This window comes from Eschrichtius robustus, chromosome 2 (genome assembly GCF_028021215.1).
Source record: "Eschrichtius robustus isolate mEscRob2 chromosome 2, mEscRob2.pri, whole genome shotgun sequence".
Classification (NCBI taxonomy): Eukaryota; Metazoa; Chordata; class Mammalia; order Artiodactyla; family Eschrichtiidae; genus Eschrichtius; species Eschrichtius robustus.
In genome coordinates this window covers 53,275,023-53,295,687 of record NC_090825.1, presented here as the reverse complement: position 1 = coordinate 53,295,687, position 20,665 = coordinate 53,275,023, and the positions used below count along the sequence as shown (strand labels likewise).

Below are 20,665 nucleotides of genomic sequence, written 5' to 3'. Positions count from 1 at the left end.
AGGTGGCCTCCTCCGTGAGGACAGACTCCTGCTCCCACAGCCTCTCCGATGGAAAGGGACCAGAAGCTGTTGCTGGCCAAACCGTTGAAGCTCGCCTAGGGTCACTAGGAACCATCACCCTGAGAGTCCATGTGACCAGCGCAAAGGAACTGCACCACTGATTCATGTTGGCCAGGAAATGCACTGGGCCATTCTGAGGCTGGGTGCTCAGCTATTTTTGGCAAGAATGGGTACTATGCAGAAGTGACTTCCCCTTTTTTGCAGCAAAAAGCCACCAAATGCTGAGCAGTCAACAGCATTTCTTGTTCTCAGATTACCCTTCTGAGCACTCTCTGGCTGCCAGATTATCCAGGCCATCATAGCTTGATTCGATTTCTCAGCTCCAGGCAGTAGCTAACCCTGCCAAGCTGGGTTGCCTCGGTCCTGTGATGGCTCCCCGTGTCGGCTGCTTCCTGTTGGCGGTGCTGATTTCTGCCAGCTGTGAAGTCATCACCTCCTCAAATCCAATGTGCACTGAGGTGAGTCCAAACTATTTGTCTTTGTCCAGATTAAACCACCTGGAAATGTTGAGATTCAGCATGCAGTCCTATCTGAGCCTTAAAAGGGCAACGAGGTGTGTAGGAGTTTTTCTTTAGAGTGAAAAAGGAACCAAAGGGCTCAGCCGGGGAGATGATCTTACTGATTCATAGTAGGAAGAAGTGAGAGTTGTTTTCCTCTGCAAACAATTTCCCCCAAATAATCCCAGTTGGGACATAAGATGTCAACAGGGTCCCAGTGCAAAGAGCAGACCTCCAAACCTGCTCCCTAGCATGGAGGAGCGTTTGTCCAACCTCCCAGCACATGGCCACTTCCCCAAAGAGTCCTTCAGTTTCCTGGCATTCAGGACAGAGACTAGTAAAGACCACCTGTGCCAGGCTTTAGAGCATATAAAGATCACTCTGAATGAGTCTGGCTTTCTCCTCGAGTTCGACAGCCCTCCATCTGTTTCACTAACCCACAGGAGAAGCATCTGAGCATAGAGCCAAGTTGCACCTTCTGTTTTGGACCATAACAGTATTTATCAACCTGTGGGAAGTTCTTGGGGAGGGTGGTGAGAGAGAGAAAGGAGAAGGGCTCATTCTCTTGCCATCCTCCTCCCATTACCTCTGATCCCAGCTGGTATCCAGCACCATGTGGCCTGTCGGACAAGTGCTGTAAACAGGAAGGACCATCAGTCTTGGTGGCTGAGTGGGCTGCTTTCCTAGGTTGGAGCTGAATGATGACAAAGAGGCAGGAGTAGCAGGATGGAGAAAGGCAGGGCTTAGGAGCCAGGGTGAGGAGAATAAGGGAGAGCGGAGCAAGGACCCACCAGACAAGAGCAAGAATCAAAGCTAGGACTGGAACAAGGCCTAGAAGCAGAAAGCAACAGAACCTTGTTAGTCTGGTACTGGGATGGAATCAGGATGCACGCTCAGACCAAAAGGAGGTACGATGCCCAGGGGAAATTTCTCAGTCTGCTATAACAAAGTACCACAGACCAGGTGACTTCAACAACAGAAACTTACTTTTGTACAATTCTGGAGTCTGGAAGTCCAAGATCAAGGTGTTGGCAAGGTTGGCTTCTTCTGAGGTCTCTCTCCTTGGCTAGTTGATGGCCTTCTTCTCCCTATGTCTTCACATCATTTCCCCTTTGTATGCATCTGTGTCCAAATTTATTGTTCTTATAAAGACACCAGTCGTATTGGATTAGGGCCTACCCTAATGACCTCACTTTAACTTAGTTACCTCTTTGAAGACTCTATGTCCAAATAAAGTCTCATTCTGAGGTACCGACGTTAAGACTTCAGCATATGTATTTGGGGGAGACACAATTCAGCCCACAACAGAAGGGGGCAAGTAAAAGGCTTTTATCAGCTCCAGAAGGCTGTATCCTCATCATTCAGGTTGAAAAATCAACTGCACAGAGGCCTGTAGGTAACATGTAAGAGGGTAGGAGTGGAGACACCATCTCCTCAGTAATCAGGTAGGGTATGCCATCCACCTTCTAGCAACATCCTCAGATGGGATAATATTACCATTAAATTCCAGCTCATTGGGAATCAGTCCATGTTAAACATCTTACTCTTAAGTCTACCAGTTCACTTTTTAAATCCCCACATTGCAGCAAAGTCTGTGCAGCCTTTCTGAAGCCCACAAGGGCCCTCACTGCTGGGAGATTTTGGAAATCCCTGAAAATATTGGACCAGTCTAGATTCCTATTGAAGACACCAGGCCCTAGAGTCACCAGTTGCTTTTTGCAAATGGTACCTGCTTTAGCAGAGGGAAGGAGAAAGAGGCAGGAAGAGCTAGTCCTTTTGCTGCCTATTCAGAGGACTTCCATGCCATTCAGGTGGCAGGAGTGACACTGAGCATCCCAGGACCTCCAGGCCTGCCCTATGCTACAGTGAGAGATTTCCTTTTTGGAGAAGTCAGGTGAGACTGAAACCTTCCAATATCACATCCTCCCTGCAGCCCTGCCTCTGAAAGGACTCTGATTTTAAATGCCTTGGGACCTATTCAATTAATAGTGGGTCTATATTTTCCTTTACCTCTTCTATCATGTTTGAGTTCATGATAGCAGGATTCTAAGGCTATTTATAGAGCCCTCACTTCTATGTCAATACTGGGGAGGGAACTGGGAGATACGACTTGTTCCTGAAGGTAAGGACCGTCTAGGCTTCAGAAAAGTGGGATAAAGTAGAAGTGGTAGGAGAGGATGCTTTTGATTTAACGGTTTGGCCCTTTTTCAGGTGAAATTCACTCCAGCTTGCCCACTCCTTCCTCTTGTTTTCCTTTCCTCATTCATTCTTCCTATTCCATTTCAGCAAAATTAACACATACTGTATATATGTTCATGTGACCACCATGAATTTATCAGGCCCTATCCTGAAAACAAGGGTTTGGTTTTGTTTTGAGTTCAGTAAATTTTTTATTGAAGTAAAATATACATACAGAAAAGCTCACCAATCCTAAGTGTAGAGCTCAATGAGTTCTCACCAAGTGAACACATCCATGTGAACAGCACACAGATCAAGAAACAGAACTTTCTCAGCACCTCAGAAGCCCTCTCATGTCTCCTCTCGGTCACTAGCCCCCAAGACCATCCAGTACTCTCATTTATGTCACCAAAAATTGACTTTGCCTCTCTTTGAATTTTGTGTACATGAGACCATACAGTGTGTACTCTTCTGGGTCTGGCTGCTTCCGCTCAATATCAAACACGTGATATTTATATATGATGTTGTGTGCAGCCATCATGTGCTCCATTAATCGCTGAATGGTATTCTGTTTTATTAGTGAAACTATTTATTTATACATTCTACTGTTAGTGGACATTTGCATTGTTTTCAATTTTTTGCCTATTATGAATGTTGCTGCTTTGGATATTCTTACCTAGGTCTTTAGTAAACAAATATTTATTAGATGTATAATAGAGAGTAGATGTATTTGGTCATAGGGTACACATACGTTTAACTTCAGTAAATATTGCCAAACAGTTTTTCAGTGGGTTGGTACACATTTATTCTCACCAGCAATGGATGTGAGTTCTGATTGCCCTACAGCCTCACTAACATTTGCTATTGTTTGTTTAAGAACATTAGCTCTTCTGATGGATAGGGGTATTTCACTGGGATTTTTTATTTTCCTGATAAATAATTAAATTGAGTATATTTATGTAACCTTGTGTGTGTTTGTGTGCGTATGTGTGTGTGTAAGTGCCTATTTCAAGTCTTTGGCCCATTTTCTCTTATGTTGTCTGTATTTTGGTTTTTGTTTTTTGTTTTTGTAGTGGTTCTTCATGTATTCTGGATACAGGTTCTTTATCACATTACAAATATCTTCTCCCACTCTGTGGCTTGCCTTTTCACTCTCTTGACATTTTTGGATGAACAGAAACCCTTAATTTTAACATTGCTTGATTTATCATTGTTCCTTTATTTATTTTCAGTGCATATCTGTTCTGTTTAAGAAATTTTTGCCGGGACTTCCCTGGTGGTGCAGTGGTTGGGGGTCCACCTGCCAATGCAGGGGACGCAGGCTCAATCCCTGGTCCGGGAGGGGCCCACATGCCGCGAAACAGCTGGGCCCTTGTGCCACAGCTACTGAGCCTGCACTCTAGAGCCCGCGAGCCACAACTACTGAGCCCACGCGTGGCAACTGCTGGGGCCCGCCCACCTGGAGCTCGTGCTCCGCAACGGGAGAGGCCACAGCAGTGAGAGGCCCACACACAGCAGCGGAGACCCAGTGCAGCCTAAATAGATAGATAGATGATAGATAGATAGATAGATAGATAGATAGATAGATAGATAGATAGATGATAGATAGATGATAGATAGATAGATAAATAAATAACTTAAAAAAATTTTTTTGCCAACACAAGGCCATGAAGATATTATCCTATGTTTTCTTCTGGAAGTTTTATAATTTGGTATTTATTTCTAAGTTTCACATGTAAATTTACAGTCCACTTGGAATTGCTTTTTGCATATGATGTGACGTAGGAGTCAGGATGAATTTTTTAATAAAACTTTTTGTTCGAAAAAAATGTCAAACCTTGACAAATTCTAAAATATTCTAAAAATATTATAACGAACACTCGTAAATACTCCACACAGAACCTTCCATGCTTAAATGCTCTGTGTGTGTATTCATGCAGGTGTGTGTATCATAAGTAACAAAATTAGATCTATGACCAGGTTTTTGGAGGCTGACCAATATGCAAAGAGTAGCTGGAATTCAGTGTTCTGTGATTCGGACTCAGGTAACATTTTACATGTGCTCTTGAATAATTGCTTGGGACTGTAGGCATGCCTCCTCATTTCAAATGGGCTCATCTTGACTATTCTGTCCCCTTAAAACCACAGTAGGAGACAGTCTTTTGGGTCTAGGTATGGGGAGAGTGTTTACGTAGAGCTACGTTTTAAGAGAACTCCAAGTTCATGGATACAAGGGCTTCCCAATAGCTCTAGACGATGACAATGACGTTTTGATGATCCAGGGAAATGCTAACTTTTCTTGTGAGAGTGACGTACATTACCTCATTAATCCTCAGAGTTGGTCTGTCAACAGGGGTTATTACCCTCGATCTACAGCTGGGCAAAAAAGGAAGCTCAGAGAACACAGCTTGGTAGTTGAGAGCTGGGATTTGAACCTGGGCAGTCTGCCTCAAGACACAGGAAAAGAACCACTTATAATTGGAGTGCCCTTTGCCTGGAGGAGTTAGACTGACAGCAAAGTTTTAGGGCTGTGACCTCTTGGGAGTGTTTTGTTTCATTTTCAGAGAGTAATTATGACTCTGTGATTTGGCTCAGTCAAATTGCTATCTCTGGATAGAGGAGTGATCACCGAGGGAGGGCTGGGGTTCAGTGTCCCAGACTCCTCGTGCCTGGAGGAGCTGGCTGCTGTGGGTACCAAGTGCAGAGGAGACATCCCAACAAGTGGGATCAGCACTTGCGTGAAACTCAGAGAATTTGAAATCAGAAAATGATCTCAGCACTTGTGAGGAGAGAAAATATTGTGGAATGGCAGGGGGTTAGAGATGCAGCAGAAAGAAGCAAAAGAAGATCCTGATTGAAAAAATGCAAATGAATACCTGGAGGGAAAAGGGATTGCAGACACAGATGTAGCACCTGGGAGTCCTGCTCTGTGTAAAGGCACAGCTCTGTGGCGGAGCTGGAGATGAAGTGACCGGCACAGGTCCCAGTGCAAATGCCCATGATATGGAATAGGGACGGGCATGGGGCAGTTGTCCTGAATACCAGCTGGCTTTGTCTCAGCCCTGCTGGCTGCATAAGTTCACATCCAGAAGGGTCCTGTCTGCGATGGAATGGCCAAAGCAGAAGAATGAGAAAGTGACTTTGGAAACTGACCCTAGACTGAGGTCTAGCGATGAAGTCTGGGTCTATAAGAAGTGGTCATGTGGGGCTCAGAGAAACCACAGGAGCTGCAAAAGCGGTGGTGGGTGTCTGCCTAGAAAAGCAACTGAACCCGTGATCCTCACAGCTGGCCCAGCCCTGGGCAAAATGGCAGTGGCTACACAGTCAGGACCCAGCAATCCTCTTTTACCCCCTGTCCTTTCCTGCTCCGTTGTATTATCATTCTGCTGCCCGGGAATCCTGTGCTATGCTATCAGAACTCACCCCTAGAAAGTTTTGCTGTGAAAACTGACAGTGAATAAGATACAATCTCATTGATGTAGTTCTATGAAAAATGTATAACCTGAATCAAATCATGAGGAAACATTCAAACCCCAAAGGAGTAACATTCTGCAAACTATGAGCCTGGATTCTTAAAAAAATTAATCAATGCCAGGAGAGACCAGGAAAGGCTGAAGAATCATTTCAGATTACAGGAGACAAAAGAGACATGGAAATGAGATGCAGTGATTGTACGGGAGTGTGGCTGTGAAAGCCGTGGCAGAAGAGCCCAGAACAGTCTCTGAAATGTGTTTGGTTTTCAGATTTTCTCATGAGCTGCAGTTCTTGTCATTTGCGTCTTTCTTTAGGAATCAAGGGCAGAGAGCTCATTGCAGTTTATGTAACTAGAGATTATTGAGTGTTACGACCCAGGCTCGTGGTGGTGGACTTCTCAGTACTCCTGGGAAGTGTTATGCACTGGTTCTTGGGTTTTCACTGGGTTGAAATTGAGCTATTCCTTTCCATTTGCTAGGCGCTCCCTCAGGCCACTGGCTCAGGGGAGCTAGTGTTCCATTCCAACTTTGGGAATCACATTAATGCAGTGAAGTGCTTAGTAAAGCATACAACTTAGTTGTCACGGGCACGTTATATTCTGCAAAAAGGAGGGAATTGCCAGTGTCGAGCCTTTTGCTAAAGGACCAGAAGAGAGTGAGATGAATTGAGAAAAGGCCCCCTTTCTCCACGTATATATGACATCAGCTATGCCAGTGGAGACCAGAAGAGAAAAATGTGTCCTCAAAGCGAATCCAGACCTTAGCAGCTGCACATACATCTTCTCTCTAGGTCTTCCATGTTCAGGGGGACCAAAGAGGGGTCTAGCACCATGTGTTTCCCCCACCAGTCAATCAAATATGTTTTAAATGCAAAGTGTGCATTTCAAGGGCATTATGTAGATTTGTGGCAGTGCCTGAAGGGCTTTGGGTCTATGAAACAATTATGGATTACAAGAAAATATAAATATGGCAATTTCCTCAGTGACTTTCTTAATATTGCCACAATATAGAAGAAAACCAGTGATTTCCTGTAAATGAGCATGCTCACTGTACCTACAAAAAAGTGCCCAACTCAGCAGAAGTTGGAGTGAATAAAGGAAAAAGCAGTTAAATTGGCAACACCTCTAAAATGTCACACTTCAGAACAAAGGCGGATGTGTGCCATCTTCTGTTTCTAACTAAGCAGACCTGTTTGCAACTCAGGATGAGGACAGCTGCTGATTTATACTTTCATGGGGCAGGTCTTTCCCAGTCCAGGGCAGTCTCAATGGGGCGTCTAGTGAGACCAACTGTGTGGCCCAGAGAAAGCAGGGCCTGAAAGGTTGGATGAAATCACGTGGAGCCTGAGATGAGCTGAGAGATGGCCTATGGTTCTGGGATGTCTTTCTTCTTTGTATCCCCAAGTGTACTTTTCTTGGAGATCATTTCTTTCTTTCCCCGGAGCCTCCCCATGCAAAATAAACCCCAACAGACCTTCATACCTGCCCCACTATCCTTTATCCTAAGGCATCATCCAGATAAGTTATGAGCCCACAGTTCTATAGGCTTCTAACTAACCCCTTCTCATTTTCACCTAGTTAGTCCAAGATCTATAACTTGAGTTTGCACTTCTAGCAAGCAGTAAACAACAGACGTCAGAACACTTGACTCTCCTGGGGACCCAGAATGAGGAATCCTCTGAATTTATGTGCAGGGCTGTGCCCAAATGTTAGGTCTGGTATCAGCAGCCTGCAGTTCCAGAGATTTAAAACTCAGTCATTCTTCAAGATTACAAGACCTATGACCTAAGATCTGTGCCATGCTGTTAGTTCTTTTTAAAAAAGATTGTATTAAGAAAATTTCTAAATATGTACAAAAGCACTTAGTTACAGGGAACCTTGCGTGCATCACTCCACATTCAACAACCATCAACGTTTTGCCTACTAATTTCCGCTATCCACTCCTTCCTTTCTTGCCAAAGTATTTTAAAGCAAATCCCAAGCATCATGTCATTTTGCCTCTAAATCCTTCAAAATGCAACTTAAAATAAGAACATTTCTCCTACATAACGGCAAGGTCATTATCATTAACAAAAGTCACAGTTTCTTAGTATTCTCTAATATCCTGTCCTCATTCAAAGTTCCCTGATAAAATGTCTTTTCCCAAATGCTTTATTTGAATCAGCATCTAAAGAAGGGCTACTCTATGTCATATGATCCAGAAATCCCACTCCTGGGCGTATATACAGACAAAACTATAATTTGAAAAGACACCTGCACTCCAATATTCATTGCAGCACTATTTACAATAGCCAAGACATGGACGCAAAATAAATGTCCATCAGCAGATGAATGGATAAAGAAGATGTAGTACATATATACACAATGGAATACTACTCAGCCATAAAAAAGAATGAAATAATTCCATTTGCAGCAACATGGATGGACCCTAGAGATTATCATACTAAGTAGATCATAAAGAGGAAGACGAATACCATTGATTTCACTTACACGTGGAATCTAGAATACAACACAAATGAACTTATTTACAAAACAGAAACAGACTCACAGACATAGAGAATAGACTTGTGGTTGTCAAGGGAGTGGCGGTGAGGGAGGACTAGAGTGGGAGTTTGAGATTAGCAGATGCAAACTATTATATATAAAACAGATAAACAACAAGGTTCTACTGTATAGCACAGGGAACTATATTCAATACCCTGTGATAAACCATAATGGAAAAGAATATGAAAAAGAATGTATATATAAAATATATATACACACATACATATATGTATAACTGAATCACTTTGATGTACACCAGAAACTAACATGACATTGTAAGTCAACTATACTTCAATACAACATTTAGAAAAGAAGGGCTCTTCTATTATTTGTTGGTTATGTCTCTGAAGTAGCTTTTGTATCTGTCTCTTTTTATAAGAGCAGCCTCGTCTCTCATCTCACCCCCTTGCTCTCCACGTCCGCCAAGCATCAGTCACATTTTGATAAAACGAAGTCAGTCATGCTATGGAATGCTCCACCTTCTGCCTTTGGCTGACTGCTGCCTTGTGGTGCTGTTTACCTGAAATCCCCCAAATCACTTATAGACTGAAAGTTAGGCCTAAAGTCTTGACTGGATTTAAGGTTAAACTTTTTTTGGCAATACTTCATAGGTGGTGCTGTGTACTTCGTACAGCATCACATCACAAAGTATGTAATATCTGATCGTATTCTTTTGTCGAAGCTAATCTAGAGTTGATTTGTTTGTTTCAAAGTGAAAGAGAACATTTCCATGCGTCCAAAATCAAAACTATAAAACAAATTGCGTTCAGAGAAGGCTTGTTTTCATCCCCGCTCCTCCATCTGGTTCCTTCCTTTCCCTTAAATATAACCAGTTTGTGGTTTTCCCCCAGGGTTTCTTCTTGTAAATGTAAGAAAATACACACATACCTTCCTTACACAAAAGGTAGCATACTGTATACCATATACCATATACAATATATACTAATAGACGTTCTGCACCTTGCTTTTTTCACCTTACAGTAAACCTGCATATCACTCAATTATCCGTTTATGGAGATCGTGCTTACCCTTTTTTCAGCTACACAGGGTTCCATTCAGTGAATATACCATATTTTGTTCAAGTGGTCCTATATGGATGGAAAATCTGATTATTGCCAATCTTTTGCTATTGTAAAAAAATACTAAAATGAATAATGTTATGCATAAGTCATTTTGCGTTTTTCCAAGTATTATATTTGGTGAAGATTCCTAGAAGTAAGACCGCTGCTCAAAGGATAAAACATGTAATTTTGCTAGATAGTCAACCATACACCATATACTGTCTGATACTAATTTACATTGTTTCTCTCATCAGAAAGAAGCCAACAAGACATATAACTGTGAAAATTTAGGTCTCAGAGAAATTCCTGACACTCTACCAAATACAACAGAATTTTTGGAATTCGGCTTTAACTTCTTGCCTACAATTCAAAATATAACCTTCAGCAGGCTCATAAATCTTATCTTTTTGGATTTGACCAGGTATGTATCTGAGTTCTTTGCGTGTGCTTGATGTTTTACTTAGGTCAAAACACAACTTGCATTCAAATTGTTTCCACGACCTTCTTTTGGGGCACAGGGACAACATGCTTATTCTGCATGTTTACCCTTTCCCATGAAATATTTTTATACAGGTAAAATATAATTTAAATAAGCACCAATCAATGGAGAGGAAAGTGGCTTGTTCTCAAACTAGATTGTGTCAGCAGTGCCGTTTATGAAGTTCTAAGGATTATCAATAACAAAACTGAAAATAAATCCTCTACTAAATCGGATGCCATATCATACTATATTTTAGCACAGTTGACTATTAATGGGTGTGACATTTTAAGAAAAAAATTATAGGAGAAATACATGCCATCTACTAATTTTTTCCTGAAACTTGGTAAAAAAAGAGTTCCATTATTTGGTTTTAGAGGCAGAATTAGGATTCTAAATGCTGAACCAGTGCTTGTGAACCAGCAGGCAGAAGTATCATAAGAAAATAAGGAAGAGAGTGAAAGAGAAATGCAGCTGGGGGGTGTGTGTGTGTGTGTGTGTGTGTGTGTGTGTGTGTGTGTAATGGGGGAAGGGCTCCGTATGTGGATGAGGTCTGCACCCCTTGCAACAGCTCTACTTCTTCTACTTTGGTCCTTCAACTTAAGCTTCTACACAGCAGGAGAGTATTCACATACATAGAACTGTACGTTCACATCTGCATAACCACCACTGGGAGGTACATACTGCCATCCCACTCGTGTTGGATGGGAAAACAGAGGTTCAAGGAGATTTTATGAGCTTGCTTAAGGTCACACGGGAAGGAAACTGGGACTCTGCTCTCCTGACTCCCAGTCCAGAGTCCCCCAAATAACCCTAGGCTACCTCCCAGCCAAGACTCCGTGAGATACAATTGAGAGAAAGCCTTGCCCTTTCAGATCTTTCTGTTACCTACCTAGTTTTGCCACAAAGAAATTTACTTTCCCTCTCCTTTATCATTTCTCATTTTCAGATGAGATGAGTTTGACCACATATTTAAGAAGTGTTGGGCCAGGATAGCTTTTGTAGCTGAAAGACTTTTAGTTTCCTCTACTGCTATTTTGAAAAAGTGATAAAAACAGGACCTCATACTTTCTAAAATCCTCCTCCTCTGCTGCCCTCCCCACCTGTAATCTGGCTACAAATGAGGCACTGTTTTTATTACTTAACACAGTCGTGGTTTCCTTAGCTTTACCAACTTGCTTTCTATCCCCTTTTCTCATTCTTCTGTCTTGCTTTTCAGACCTTCCTCTCTGGAATCATTTTCCTTTCTCCTAAAGCACCTCCTTAGACATTTCTTTAGTGAGTGTCTGTTAGCAGTCAGCTCCCTCAGTTTTTGTTTTTCTGAAGATATCTTTATTTCACTCTGATTCTTGAAAGATAGCATTTTCTGGCGTATGATTCTAGGTGGACAGTTGTTTTTTTCTCGGCCCTTTGAGTCTATCATTCCAGTCTCCCACTGTTGCTGTTGGGAGGTCATCTATCTGTCTAGTCGTTGTTTGCATGTTGGCAATCTGTCTTTTCTTCTCTGGACATTTCCAATAGCTTCTCTTGGTCCTTGGAATTCTGTAATATCACAATGATGCACTGTGTAGATCGTCAGGCTCCTTGAATCTGAGATTGGCGTCTTTCATCAATTCTAAAATATTCTAGCCACTATCAATTTGAACTCTGGTTTGCCCCCATTCACTCCTGTATCTCCTTTGGATTTCTGATGAGACTTATATTGCATCCTCTTATCTGTCCTTTATATATCTTAATCTCTCTTTCTTGTTTTCCAACTCCTTGTTTTTTGGACTACATTCTCGGTAATATCCTCATATTTACTCCTAGTCCATTAATATCCTCTTCAGCTGTGTTTAATCTCCTGTATAAACTATCCATTGGCTTATAATTTCAATTATTAACTTCCCTCATTTCAATAAGTTTCACTGATTTTTCATTTTACAAATATATGAGATCACTTTTAATATTTTTTCCTTCATCATACTTTTGGTTCTTGGTGTTACCTTTAAACATATCAAACATATGTTTGACAAAAGCATATTTATTATATGTTCTGATAATATTCAATACATATAAGTATTGTAAAATGTATATCTCAGAAATAACTAATTTTCTTGTCAACTGCATTATTATGAACTTTCATCAAATCTTTGACTGTGGTCATTTTTAAGTCTTTTGTCATTTACAGACAGTTCTGGGTGTACTCTGATGCTTTTGCAAATATGTTCCTATAAAAGGGTTTCATCTTCAAGAAATTCATGGAAAAGACTCTGACAAGTACAGGTTTCTGGTAACTGACGGTACTGCTGAACTGAATGAATAAGCATTTTCAGAACTCTAATGAAAAACTGATGAACTCAAAAAAGTGCTAACAAAAGATCAAGATGAAAAAAAAAATTTAATTACATGGGACTGAGTGAACTGATGAGGATGAGTATAATTTTTGTGACTTTCTGTCTGAATTAAAAAAAAAAAAAATCCCACAAGGACTCAGAGGCAAAGAATATACAAATCAATTTTCACTGCAAAGTAAAGGAGCTGTTACAGTGGAGGATTACTGGACTGAATGTCAATATTATGACACAGTATGAGTGTGTTTCAGGTTTGGTAATTGCAATCATTGTTGCTTTTGTTGTGGTCATCCATGTACAATGCTTCGTGTCAGTCTATTTATCTCTTGTAAAAATAAAATACAGTGTGTGTGTGTGAAAAAAAAACAAAACAAAAAAAACATGTTTGACAAAAGCATATTTATTATATGTTCTGATAATATTCAATACATATAAGCTATATAATATATTCTTTATATATCATAGATATACACATATATATGATATATATACATACACATTATCAGATATATCTGATAACTCTGGCATCTGCTACCTTTTTTTTTTTTTTTATAAATTTATTTATTTATTTATTTTTGGCTGCGTTGGGTCTTTGTTGCTGCACACAGGCTTTCTCTAGTTGCAGCGAGTGGGGGCTACTCTTCGTTGTGGTGTGCAGGCTTCTCATCGTGGTGGCTTCTCTTGTTGCGGAGCACGGGCCTAGGTGTGTGGGCTTCAGTAGTTGTAGCACGCGGGCTCAGTAGTTGTGGCTCGCTGGCTTAGTTGCTCCGTGGCATGTGGGATCTTCCCGGACCAGGGCTCGAACCCGCGTCCCCTGCATTAGCAGGCGGGTTCTTAACCACTGCGCACCAGGGAAGCCCATGCTACCTTTTTTAATCTGATTCTGTAGAACTTTTTTTTTTGGTTGACTTAAGCTATGTGTTTTCCTTATGTGTTTAGTGAATTTTATTTTGAGCTCATTTATCATGTGGAACTTTGTGTAAATCTTTGTTTAAAATGTTTTCCTGGAACTAGATAATACCAATGAATTATTAATATTTTCATGTGTGACAATGGCATCATGGCTGTAGAAAATAAACCTATTTTTTTGGAGATGCATACTGAAATATGTATGGACACCTAGGATTTGACATAAAATTATTTAGGAGAGAGAAGTAGGTATAGATGAAGCAAAGAAGCATATATGGCAAAATTGTGAGAATTGTTGCATTTGTGTGAAAGATATATGGAAGTTCATCGTACTATTCTCTTTACTTTTATGTAAATTTGAAAGTTCTTCTTATAAAAATTTAAGTAAGTACATGACTCCAGAAAAGGTTTCTCTTTACTTCTGCTAGTTACCTGAAGTCACTACCATCCTGGAACTGTTTTAAGCTAAATTTTCCACTTGGGTTTCTTTGGGGAAGTCCACAGAGGTAGCATAAATTCAGGCTACAGTTCTCATAGGTGGAAGCTTCTGGTTAAAGGATCTCAGAGGAGACTTTTCTTGTTGTTCTTGTTGTTGTTGTTCTACCCAGAGCCAAGGCCAAGACAAAAGCATATCCTAAAGGTCTCCCTCTGTGAGTTTTCTTTTTTAAGGTCACCCATTGAAAGGATCCTTTGAGGGTATTGGTAGTTTGCAGGTTTTGATAAGACCTCCTATCCTGTCCCCAAGTTTGTCTCCTGACACTGGTCCCTGTGGCTCATTAACACCCAGGCTCTAGGCCACTAGGGATTGGCAAATATTGGCAGATATGACAAAACTAGCTCCAGAATTCCCTTGGTTCTACGGATTCAAGCTTCCCTTTGACAATGCATTTCTAAGTAATTCCCTTACTGACCTTCAGGGGAGCTCTGTGTGTGTGTGTGTGTGTGTGTGTGTGTGTGTGTGTGTGTGTATAATCCAGTATTTTTAGGTGTACTATCAGGATGGGTTTCTCTGAACCTCTAGTGTTCCATATTCCTATGGGGCATTTTCATATATACCATTTGAATCACAACCATTCTACAAAGTAATCATTGTTACTATAATTTAGAGAAGAAAAAACTGAGGTTGAAAAAAGTTGTGACTTGCCCAGGATGGCACAGATTCATATTTTACATAGCATATGTTATATATTATGCAGTATATAAGACATATTTTATATCACTTATAATAGTAAATAATAGTTTGATTTTGACTACAATCAAACCACTAAACTGTTCCAAACACAAACCTCTGAGAGTTCAATCTAAAATATCTGGAAAAAAATTCTAAATCAGAGTGTTCAGATCTGAGGCTAGTCATTAACTCAACAGGCCATCTGTGGGTACTAAAGAAAGTTTATTATGTTTTACTTTGAATAATAATGTACACTGTTTTTACTATACACAAAAGATGGCTTTGTTACTACAGGTCACTGTGACAGAATTTTTTTCTTTTCCCTAATTAACTCTTATTAAATACTGTTATCTTTTTAAGGTGCCAGATTAACTGGGTACGTGAAGATACTTTTCAAAACCATCATCAACTGAACACCATTGTGTTAACTGGAAATCCCCTGATATTCATGGCAGAAACATCACTTACCGGGCCCAAGTTGCTGAAGCATCTTTTCTTAACCCAAACAGGAATATCCAATCTTGAGTTTATCCCAGTGCACAACCTGGAAAACTTGGAAAGTTTGCATCTTGGAAGCAACCATATTTCCTCTATTAATCTCCCAGAAAACTTCCCAACACAGAATCTGAAAGTCCTGGATTTTCAGAATAATGCTATACACTACATCTCTAGTAAAGACATAAACGGTCTGGAACAGGCCACGAACCTAAGCCTTAACTTCAATGGCAATGACATTAAAGGCATTGAGCCTGGGGCTTTCAATTCAAAAATCTTTCAAAGTTTGAAATTTGGAGGGTCTCTCAACTTATCTGTTATATTGAAAGGTCTACAGAACTCTACTATTCAGTCTCTTTGGCTGGGGACATTTGAGGACACTGATGACCAAGACCTCACTTCAGCCACATTTGAGGGACTTTGTGACATGGCTGTTGAGAGCATCAACCTACAAAAGCACCATTTCGATGGCTTCTCACCTTCTACATTTCGGTGCTTCACTCGACTCCAGGAGTTGGATCTGACGGCAGCTCACTTGAAAGGATTACCCTCTGGGATTGAGGGCATGAACTCTCTCAAGAAATTAGTTCTCAGTGCAAATAGTTTTGACCAATTGTGTCAAATCAATGCTGCCAGTTTCCCATCCCTTACAGACCTCTATGTCAAAGGTAACATGAAGAAACTTGACCTCGGTGCCAGGTGTTTGGAAAAACTAGAAAATCTTCAGAAACTTGATTTAAGTCACAGTGACATTGAGGCTTCTGACTGTTGCAATCTGCAACTCAAAAACCTGCCCCACTTGCAATACTTAAACCTGAGCTACAATGAGCCCCTTGGTCTCGAGGATCAGGCATTCAAAGAATGTCCTCGGCTAGAACTCCTGGATTTGGCATTTACCCACCTGCTTGTTAAGGCTGCACAAAGTCCCTTCCAAAACCTCCATCTCCTGCGGGTTCTGAATCTGTCTCACTGCCTCCTTGATACCAGCAATCGGCACCTTCTAGAAGGCCTGCTGGATCTCCGGCATCTGAATGTACAAGGGAATCACTTTCAAGATGGGAGCATCTCAAAGACCAACCTACTTCAGACAGTGAGCAGCTTGGAGATTCTGATTTTATCCTCTTGTGATCTCCTCTCCATAGACCAGCAAGCATTCCACAGCCTTGGGAATATGAGCCACTTAGACTTAAGCCACAACAGCCTGACAGGCGATAGCATGGATGCGTTTAGCCCTCTTAAGGGGCTCTACCTCAATCTGGCCGCCAATAACATTCGCATCATCCCACCCCATCTCCTCCCTGCCTTGTCTCAGCAGAGCACCATTAATTTAAGTCACAATCCCCTGGACTGCACTTGCTCAAATATCCATTTCATAACATGGTACAAAGAAAACCTGCATAAACTCGAGGGCTCGGAGGAGACCGTGTGTGCAAATCCCCCACCTTTAAGGGGAGTTAAGCTGTCTGATGTCAAACTGTCTTGTGGGCTGACGGGTATGGGCATTTTCTTTCTTGTAGTATTTGTATTCTTGGTCATCATTCTGCTCATTTTTTCAGTTAAATTTCTTCTTAGGTGGAAATACCAGCACATTTAGTGCTGAAGATTTCTAGAGATCGAAAATAAATATGTTTAGCAAAATTGCCCTCAGTAAAGGAACTGTTGTTTGTTAGTGACCAGACTTTTCAGATGGGTTCCTGGAGCCGGGTAGGGATTCACTGTGCTTTTCTGAGTCCCAGAACTAATAAGCCTCCTGGGAAGGTAAACTGACTAGGGCCAGAGGGCCAGATGCATCTGTGAGAGACACAGAGCCTTTTCCTCACATGGACGGTGGCTAGAAGTTGAGGAGGACCCATGGCAGGGAAAGGCCAGGAGAGTAACCTACTAGGAGGCCATCACTTCCATTCATGAGCATCCTTTGAAGCACCTCCCACCTTGACCCTAAAAGGAGGTCATCAACTCCCACAGCTTGGCAGTGCCAAGGACCCCAGCTCCCCAGCTCTCTCTCCCACAGCTCGGGCATTGTGCTTGGGTCTGAGTTCTCAGTAATGTAGCCATTTGGGAAACAAGTTGGAGACAAAGTCTCAAAGCTTATTTTAAATGACAAAGAGAAAACAAAGAATTTAAAAGAAGAGGCTGAAAAATGAATCTTGCCATCAAATTGACTTCGTTAACCTCCTTAATCCTTACTTCTCCAAGGATTCTACAATGCCTCTGCAGTGCAAATAGCTCCAAGGAAAAAAAAAAAAAAAAAAAAAGACACCCCTGCCAGGATGCCCCTCCCCCAGGGTTTAGGAGTTTTGCACATTGGCCACCCTCACTTCAGAACCAAGGAGACTTTTTCTACCTACCTGGTGTTCTCGCTCTTATTATGTTACAGATCCTAACTTACAGGTGGGCTGTGGTCCAAATGCTCTTCTCATTTGAATGTCTGGTCCTTAGAAGCTTCTTTCTCACAGGAACCGTGAGATAAATGGTGGTTTGGTTCCCAGGCCAGCTCTCAAAAGCCTATTCACCGGGGATAGCAACTGAGATAGCACATTTACAACGAAAAACTAGTGGAAGAAGGAAAGCATCCCGGCACACTCACCGCTGGGAACACAGTAAGCTGCCTTAGTGAGCAGTAGTTTCTGTTGAGGTTGGGGGTACTGCAAAGATTACACCAGCAACAGAGAGGGGGCAAAATCATTAAATGCAGATAGACAACAGGGAAGCTGGCAGTGTAATGACTTAGACCTTCTTCTCAAGGTCCAAAGGGTGACACCCATGCAGGGCTTGATCTTCTGAAATCTGCATTGGCAGACAAGAGAGTTGAGCTCTTGTACTCAGGCGTTGCATTTATAAGGCCTGGATTAAGCTGAATAACCCATTTTAGGCTAGAGATAGTAGCTTATAGTTATATAAAATTCTGATTGGATGCCAAAGTAAAAATTGATAAACATCCAATGAGAATTGACTAACCCTTAGGTTGAGGGCATATTAGTGGAACAGAGTAGAAATTGGGGACCAACTCTTTACCTGTGTACCCCCCGGAAAAGCAGGAAAGACAAAGGAATAGTGAAGGAAAGCCATAAACCTTCACTGCAAATGCTCTGTCAGTCTTAGGGGATTTTTTTGTGTAATACTACACAGGAGCCTAAGTTTTCCCAGATGTTCTTGGTTAAGGACACAAGACAGGGGCTAGGGTAAGGGGAGTGAGGCACTTGATTTGGGTGCAAAATTTAAGGGGGAACCAAAAAACTCAGTAATCAGGCAAAAAATTACTTTTAAAACTTTAAATTAATGCAAAAAAAAATCCATGATAAATATCAAAAGTTTTTAAACATAGCCAGGATCCACAACGGCACCATGCGGAACCATATTAGAGCCTGAGGCAAAAGGAAAATCACTAGTAGCCGTCCTGCCTTTGTTTAAAATTTTGGTATTTTTGTTCATTGTGGACATTTTACATTAGTTTTGATATCTTAATGTTGCATTAAAATACTATTGTTCTTTGTTACTGAGTTTTTGGTGCCCCCTTAAATTTGGTGCCCACGGTGGGTGCCTCACTCACCTCACCCTGTCCCTGCCTTGAGGACCGGGAAGAAGTGGGGCTTCCCAGCTAACCCAGGCCGCAGTTTACTGAAGGCCTATTAGCAGGCACGTGACCTCAGTTTTACTCCAAAATGTCCCATCTCCTTCCCCTTTAGTTTCTGGAAACAGGAAGAAGTATTCAAGATTTTACACCTTGTTCCCTCATCCTCATCTAACTCCCAACTCCTGGGCTCAAAGGCATCCTTCCTTCAAAGCCAAGAGAGGTGGCACAGATGAATGGGTACCAAAGCCCTCTGAGCGCTAGGCGGCCTGGGCCTGGTGAGAGAGGGCAAGCAGAGCACACTTTACTGATGAAATGAAACATCACACAATTAACTGCTTTAATTATCTTGAATACCAGCATTTGGGAAAACAGGTGGCTGGGAAGGGAGTTTTCTTCGGCTTTCCTGAGGGAGCGTTAGTAAGGCAGTCATTTAAGGATGTGGGTTAGAGGGAGAAAGAAAGTGCCTGGAAATATGAGGACATCGTGACACACCCTTTCAGCCACCTTCATTCGTTCCCTAGGCCTAGGATGGTAGGGCATCACTCTGAGAAGGCCAGTCCGAGCCACTGCTGGGTTGTTATTGGCCCCGAGTCTAGCAGTGACCAAGGCCTTTTCCCCTCGAGTTTTGGGCTCAGAAGGGACCTAATGCAGAAGTGGGCACAGCTGCCTTGGCCTGTGCCGAGCAGGTACTCTTCTAGGAAGCTTCCTAACTGCTGCTACAGGAAAGGCCCCTCATTGTAGGGACCCTTCTGAAGGCAGGCAGCCAACCCTCCCAAGTCAGAGAGCACACATCCCTCTGACTCGATGCCACCCATGTGGCCCACTCTCGTGGTGCAGGAAGCATTCACCTTTGGGAACTCAGGCAGGAATGTAGCAGGACACACAGTTACTTCGTTTTGTTGATTTTGTCCATTTGCTTGTAGCAAATTCGATGATCAGCTCTGGAAACTTTGGGAGATATTCCTGGTGGTGACCTGAAGATGCCAAAACCATGCTCACTGGTCCCTCCTTCCCTTTTCTTTTTCTCTTTCCTTTTTCTTTCTTTGATGTTTCTTCCCTTCCTTCATTCCTTAACTCTTTCTCTCCCTCTTTACTTCCCTCCTTTCTTCCTTCCTTCAATCCTATCAGAGAGTATGGAAGTCCACACTCTTAAGGGAATCCAGTCTGGGACTTCCCTGGTGGTGCATTGGTTAAGAATCTGCCTGCCAATGCAGGGTACATGGGTTCGAGCCCTGGTCTGGAAAGATCCCACATGCCACGGAGCAACTAAGCCCATGCGCCACAACTACTGAGCCTGCACTCTAGAGCCTGTGAGCCACAACTACTGAAGCCCATGTGCCACAACTACTGAAGCCCGTGCACTTAGAGCCCGTGCTCCGCAACAAGAGAAGCCATTGCAATGAGAAGCCCGCGCACCGCAATGAAGAGTAGCCCCTGCTCTCTGCAACTAGAGAAAGTCCACATGCAGCATAAGTAAATAAATACATTTATTTATTTATTAAAAAAAAAAAGAATCCAGTCTGATAGCACCAACCCACTGAGTTCCCTGTGCATTCTAACAAACTTAAGCTCCTTTCTGCCTTAAGGAGTTAAGCTGCAGATAGGAAATACTAATTGCTAACCTACCACTCCCTAGCCACACTGTCCTCCATAATATTTAATGTGTAACTTGGAAAAACAAAAATTTCCTGTAGAGCATCTCTGATGTGGATTGCATTACACTAAAGACCGTAGGGACCCCAGCCCTAGCAATACGTAATTGCCCATCTTGCTTTCATGTATCAGGCCCCTTCCATGCGATGCCATGTGCTACTACATAACTGAGCACTGGTCTATCTAGGGCTTTGTGACAGCTCCTGTTTTAAGCAACAGTCAATTCACCCTACAAAGTCA

The 20,665-nt window shown here is 42.0% G+C and overlaps 1 protein-coding gene across 1 annotated transcript; it reads left to right on the top strand.

Moving 5' to 3' along the window:
• Nucleotides 1-428: 428 nt before the first annotated feature.
• Nucleotides 429-16,792, top strand: CD180 (CD180 molecule). Its single transcript, XM_068533218.1, has 3 exons — nt 429-518; nt 10,067-10,233; nt 15,064-16,792. The coding sequence occupies exons 1-3, from the start codon at nt 429-431 to the stop codon at nt 16,790-16,792; spliced, it is 1,986 nt and encodes a 661-aa protein (XP_068389319.1).
• Nucleotides 16,793-20,665: the final 3,873 nt, after the last annotated feature.

What these genes read in the sequence shown, in the direction of transcription:
- CD180 (XM_068533218.1), top strand. Translation starts at nt 429, where the DNA reads ATGGCTCCCCGTGTCGGCTGCTTCCTGTTGGCGGTGCTGATTTCTGCC. An exon ending in CAAATCCAATGTGCACTGAG is followed by an intron (nt 519 to 10,066) that starts GTGAGTCCAAAC and finishes TTCTCTCATCAG; the next exon opens with AAAGAAGCCAACAAGACATA. An exon ending in ATCTTTTTGGATTTGACCAG is followed by an intron (nt 10,234 to 15,063) that starts GTATGTATCTGA and finishes TATCTTTTTAAG; the next exon opens with GTGCCAGATTAACTGGGTAC.